Source organism: Lycium barbarum, chromosome 8 (genome assembly GCF_019175385.1).
Source record: "Lycium barbarum isolate Lr01 chromosome 8, ASM1917538v2, whole genome shotgun sequence".
Taxonomy (NCBI): Eukaryota; Viridiplantae; Streptophyta; class Magnoliopsida; order Solanales; family Solanaceae; genus Lycium; species Lycium barbarum.
Genome location: NC_083344.1, coordinates 6,823,197 through 6,829,516, shown reverse-complemented (window position 1 = coordinate 6,829,516; position 6,320 = coordinate 6,823,197). Strand labels below are relative to the sequence as shown.

Below are 6,320 nucleotides of genomic sequence, written 5' to 3'. Positions count from 1 at the left end.
AAAACACTAAGATACCCGTATTTGAAGGTGGGCGCCTGTAAAAAAAAACACTAAGATACCCGTATTTGAAGGTGGGCGCCTGAACCGAAATTAAAATACCCGCATTGGAAGGTGGGCGCCTGACTGAAATTAAAATACCCTCATTAGAAGGTGGGTGCCTGACTGAAATTAAAATACCCGCATTAGAAGGTGGGTGCCTGAACTGGAATTAAAATACTCGCATTAGAAGGTGGGCGCCTGAACTGGAATTAAAATATCCGCATTAGGAGGTGGGCGCCTAACATAAATTAAAATACCCGCATTAGAAGGTGGGTGCCTGACTGAAATAAAAATACCCGCATTAGAAGGTGGACGCCTAACATAAATTAAAATACTCGCATTAGAAAGTGGGTGCCTGACTGAAATGAAAATACCCGCATTAGAAGGTGGGCTCCTAACATAAATTAAAATACCCGCATTAGAAGATGGGTGCCTGAACTGCAATTAAAAAAATACCCGCATTAGAAGGTGAGTACCTGAACTGAAATTAAAAATACCCACATTAGAAGGTGGGCGCCTGACTGAATTTAAAATACTCGCATTAGAAGGTGGGTGCCTGACATAAATTAAAAAATACCCGAATTAGAAGGTGGGTGCCTGACTGAAAATAAAATACCCACATTAGAAGGTGGGAGCCTGACTGAATTTAAAATACCCGCATTAGAAGGTGGGTGCCTGACTGAAATTAAAATACCCGCATTAGAAGGTGGGCGCCTGAACTGAAATTTAAAATACCTGCATTAGAAAGTGGGTGCCTGACTGAAATTAAAATATCCGCATTAGAAGATGGGCGCCTGACTGAAATTAAAATACCCGCATTAGAAAGTGGGCGCCTAACATAAATTAAAATACCCGCATTAGGAGGTGGGTGCCTGAACTAGAATTGAAATACCAGCATTAGAAGGTGGGCGCCTGAACTGAAATTAAAATACCCGCATTGGAAGGTGGGCGCCTGACTGAAATTAAAATACCCGCATTAGAACATGGGCCCCTAGCATAAATTAAAATACCTGCATTAGAAGGTGGGTGCCTGAACTGCAATTAAAAAAATACTCGCATTAGAAGGTGGGTGCCTGAACTGAAATTAAAAATACCCGCATTAGAAGGTGGGCGCCTGACTGAATTTAAAATACCTGCATTAGAAGGTGGGTGCCTAACATAAATTAAAAAATATCCGCATTAGAAGGTGGGTGCCTGACTGAAAATAAAATACCCGCATTCGAAGGTAAGCGCCTGACTGAATTTAAAATACCCGCATTAGAAGGTGGGTGCCTAACATAGATTAAAAAATACCCACATTAGAAGGTGGGTGCCTGACTGAAAATAAAATACCCGCATTAGAAGGTGGGCGCCTGAACTGAAATTAAAAATACCCGCATTAGAAGGTAGACGCCTAACATAAATTAAAATACCCGCATTAGAAGGTGGGTGCCTGACTGAAAATGAAATACCCGCATGAGAAGGTGGGCGCCTATATTTTTTTTTTTTGTAAAGAATATTGGAGAATGAAGAAGTGAAGAGAATCATGTCTTGACTTCAGTTGGTACCAACAATTAGTTTTGTGCATAAGAATTCCATCAATTTCTTCCCAGCTAACCGAGATTGACTTCGGGATAATTCCTATAGCTTCAAGTGGTACCTCAGACATACCTAAGTATCGACAAAATTTATTCGTCTTGCTTCAAGCAAAGATTTTGAACTATACCTATCCTCATGTTTCAAGTGCCCTCACTAGAAAGAAAGTGCCTTTTTCACACATATTCAGTATTTTTGAACTTTGGGACGTCTAGAAAAGTACACTCATACTCAGAAAGATGTTCAATGCATGTAATTGGGATACCATAGGCTTGGCGGTCATGTAAGTATCCACTAATGTGAGAACCCTTGGCATAAAATCACGTAGGGCTTGTTATGGGTTTGTAATGTAGGCTCGGGAAAAAGGTAGGATATCATTTGGGTAAGGAGTGACTAATTCTTCCCTAAGCGTTGCACTATGGTTGTGCTTTGTATTTGTGTGCTCTGACACTGATCTACTTCGTTTTATTGTCCCTTTCTTTTGTACTTGTGCGACTTCTTTTGCAAATTGGAGCTTTTTGTTTTTGGGAGTTCGGGGTTGTATGCCCGAGACTCTGTGGGGATTAAGAGATTTGACCTGGGTTGTATGCCCGAAGTCTTGATGCTAATTCCGGGTTATATGCCGGAGAATGAAAATTAAAAAGGAATGACAGGTTGTATGCCCGAGATCCTGAATGATGACTAATGTTTTTTTTTGGCTCCTTCTTGCTTTGGAGGTCGTTCTTCGTCTTTGTTTTTATGGGACTTTTGTATCTTTTTGTTGTTGGCAACTTCAGCTTAGATCTTTATCTGCAGTTGCACATTTCTAGTACGCTAGCTCAAAGAGGTTGGGCCAAGAGAGGGATAGTGCAACATCAATACAAAGCAACAACCAAAAATATAAACATGAAGATTAGGTAGCCAGAAAATTGCAACTCCATCCGGAAGTAGTCAAATTACAAAATTAAAACAATCCGAAGAAGCCATAACTCAAGCAAAAAACGGAGCAGAACAGAACGTTTTCCGGTGGTAACGGCGGAACTGGGGGGAGGGGAAAGGGAAGGTTAGCAGTGGCTATGCGTGGGCTGTTCGTTGGTGGGGATTGCTGTAAAAAATGCAATAACCAATGGATCAAGAACCCAACCCCCTTTTGTCCAAAAAATAATGATCTTCCCTCTCTTGTCCCCTTTACCCCTTTTAACCCTTATGTAAAAATGCAATAACCAATGGATCAAGAACCCAACCCATCACCTCAAATGTCAACTTTTAAAAAGGTGATGAGACCTTGACTTGATCGAATTTTTGCTCTGCGTTTAAAAATTAATTGCTTCGATTTTCTCTGCACTGACGCACTGTACTAAAATATAGTTAATTAATACATGTGTAAGTATAAAATGTAATTATTAATTTATAAGATATGAAAATGTATTGCTATAAAATTAAGAAACAATTATTAATTGCACAAAAAATTTAGTATTACATTGTATATGTGCAAAATAATGATTCTTGGAAAATGACAGTAAATTGATAAAATTCCTAAAATAAGGATAATCATCAATAAATTATCGAAAAATGTAAATATGTGTAAAAAATATATTTCACGCTCTTTAACGATTCAGGGCCCCCAAAACGTTAATTTTAAGCACGTCGAGCCAAAATTAGGTATCAACACCACCAAACCTGGAGAAATGCAAAAAGCTTCAAGTCTTGGCATTGTCTAAAAATGAGTTTATTGGAACCGTACCAAGAGAGCTCGCCAACTTAACAACTCTCACAATATTAGAACTTGGAATACAATGCTTGTAAGGTAGTATGATATTTCCTTACAAGATATCTTAAATCTTCTTCCTTCTCTCTCTCTTCCGCCAAACTAGTACTCATATATTTCCTTAAATTGACAGGAGAGATACCAATGGAGCTAGGCAATCTCAAGAAACTACAGTGGCTAGGATTGTCACAAAACGAGTTTACTGGCTCTGTCCCTGCAAGTATTTTCAACATGTCACCACTGTTGTTCCTATCTCTTTCACTAAACAAGTTTTCAGGTACTCTACCTTCAGATTTAGGTCGTGGAATGCCCATCCTAGAATACTTTCTTTGTGGAGGAAATAATCTGAGTGGTTTTATCTCTGCTTCAATCTCAAATTCTTCAAGACTCAAAATGCTTGATCTCGCAAGCAATAGTTTCACAGCTCCAATTCCTGAATCACTTGGTAACTTAGAATACCTCGAGCTTCTTAACTTGAAGAATAATAATTTTTCCAGCGATTTAGCATTGAGCTTCCTTACTTCTTTGACAAACTGTAGGAATCTAAGAGTAATCTTGTTTGGTGATAATCCCTTGGGTGGTATTTTTCCTGCATCATTAGGGAATTTCTCTGACTCTCTACAGGTTTTTGAAGGATCAGATTGTAAACTTAAGGGCATCATTTCTGAAGAAATTGGTAATCTTACTGGTCTGATAAGGATGGGTCTGGTTAACAATGAGTTGACTGGACATAGTCCAAGAACTGTCCACGGCATGCTAAACATTCAACAACTTTACCTACAAAGCAACAAGATAGATGGAACCATACCAGATGTTGTCTGTCGTTTAAAGAATCTTGGTGCATTAGACTTGTCAGGAAATCAGTTTTCTGGTTCACTGCCACCATGCTTAGGGAATGTTACTAGTTTGAGGAAACTTTATCTATCTTACAACAGGCTGAATTCTAGATTACCTACAAGCTTGGGGGCCCTTCGCAATCTCATAGAATTCAATATTTCATCCAATTTTTTTAGTGAGAAAATTCCCCTTGAGATTGGAAACTTAAAGGCTGCATCACTCATTGATCTGTCAAAAAATGATTTTTCTGGTAAGATTCCTAGCACTCTAGGGGGTCTAGATAAATTGATTAAACTTTCTCTAGCACATAATACATTAGAGGGGCCTATTCCGGAATCATTTAGCAAAATGTGGGCCTTGGATTTCTTGGATCTGTCATTAGAAGCTCTTGTGTATCTCAAATACCTCAACATCTCATTTAATTAACTCAATGGAGAAATTCCCACTGGTGGTCCTTTTGCAAATATTACTAGTCAATCTTTCCTGTCCAATGATGCACTTCGTGGTGAATCCCGATTTAATGTGAAACCATGCGTAACCAAATCTACAGAGAAGTCAAGAAGAAAACAAGTGCTTACATGTTTATATATTCTGTTAGGGATTGGATCACTCCTCGCGTTAGCCGTTGGATATATGGTGCTAAGATTGAGAAACACAAAGAAGAATGCAAGTCAAGGAGATGTGTCTCTAGTAAAAGGGCATGAAAGAATTTCCTATTATGAACTTGAACAGGCAACAGAAGGATTCAACGAAAGCAACTTGCTTGGTAATGGGGGTTTCAGCATGGTCTACAAAGGGATACTTAAAGATGGCACCGTTTTGGCAGCAAAGGTATTCAATGTGCAATTGGAGGGTGCATTCAAAAGTTTTGACATAGAATGTGAGATACCCCGGAACCTTCGCCACAGAAATCTAACCAAAGTCATCACCAGCTGCTCCAACCTTGATTTCAAAGCCTTAGTGTTGGAATACATGTTCAATGAGACACTTGATAAATGGTTATACTCTCACAATTTGTTCTTGAACTTATTGCAAAGATTAGATATAATGACAGATGTTGCATCTGCAATGGACTATCTGCACAATGGCTATTCAACAGCTGTGGTGCATTGTGACTTGAAGCCAAGCAATGTCTTGCTAGATCAAGAAACGCTTGGTCATGTCAGTGATTTTGGCATTGCGAAGTTGTTAGGTGAAGGGGAGGCTTTTGTTCAAACAAGGACAATTGCAACCATTGGATATATTGCTCCAGGTACTCAAACTTTTCAAACTTTTCTTATATCCAGAATACCCAATTAGTTATTTCCCCTCAAATAAATTGGTTCTCTCAGTTTTAGCATAGTCCATGATAACTAGGAACTAAGCTTATCTGATCATTTTCAACGATGATTGCAGAGTATGGACAAGATGGAATAGTATCCACGAATTGTGACGTTTATAGTTTTGGTATCCTAATGATGGAGACGTTTACAAGGAAGAAACCAAGTGATGAAATATTTACTGAAAACTTGAGCATACAACGTTGGGTTAGTGATTCCTTCCCAAGTGAAATTCATAAAGTGGTGGATTCTAATTTGGTACAACCAGTTGATGAACAAATCGACGCGAAGATGCAATGTTTGTTATCTATCATGGAATTAGCTTTGAGCTGCACTTTAGTGACACCTGATGCAAGGATTAGCATGGAGGATGCTCTTTCAACACTTAAAAAGATTAGGCTCCGGCTTGTCAGTAGTCGGCACTAGGTGGAATCAGACGGCAAACATTCAAAGATCACAAATCCTTGTGAGCCAAAACCTAGGCATGATCGTTCCACAAAATTTTCAATTAAAGCAAGATTGTGCTTGATAATTCTGAATTTTTTTTGCGGGTGGAAAATAGATTACAGTAGTACTTCTATTAGCATACATGAATACAAAAATCTAGTCAAATGCTTATGACGAGAGAATAGTTAATCCCTCATGTACCTAGAAGTGTCAATATGGTTCCTTAATATTAACTAAATTAGGTTCTTTTCGATAAAATGGCAGGTCCAATCTAAATACATAAATAATACCGTATAATTAAGGTGGATTTTATATTTTATAGAAAACAAAAAAAATACCAAATCGAACCAAAATCT

At 38.4% G+C, this 6,320-nt stretch overlaps 1 protein-coding gene across 1 annotated transcript; it reads left to right on the top strand.

Moving 5' to 3' along the window:
- The first annotated feature begins 3,505 nt into the window (after window positions 1-3,505).
- Window positions 3,506-5,943, top strand: LOC132607632 (probable LRR receptor-like serine/threonine-protein kinase At3g47570). Its single transcript, XM_060321725.1, has 3 exons — window positions 3,506-4,590; window positions 4,672-5,450; window positions 5,594-5,943. Exons 1-3 carry the CDS (start codon window positions 3,506-3,508, stop codon window positions 5,941-5,943), a joined length of 2,214 nt encoding a protein of 737 aa, XP_060177708.1.
- The last annotated feature ends 377 nt before the right edge of the window (window positions 5,944-6,320 follow it).

Excerpts from the sequence above, each read along its gene's own strand:
- LOC132607632 (XM_060321725.1), top strand. The coding sequence starts at position 3,506 with ATGGAGCTAGGCAATCTCAAGAAACTACAGTGGCTAGGATTGTCACAA. Across the intron at positions 4,591-4,671 it reads CTGTCATTAGAAGCTCTTGT|TCAATCTTTCCTGTCCAATG; the intron begins GTATCTCAAATA and ends AAATATTACTAG. Across the intron at positions 5,451-5,593 it reads CATTGGATATATTGCTCCAG|AGTATGGACAAGATGGAATA; the intron begins GTACTCAAACTT and ends CGATGATTGCAG.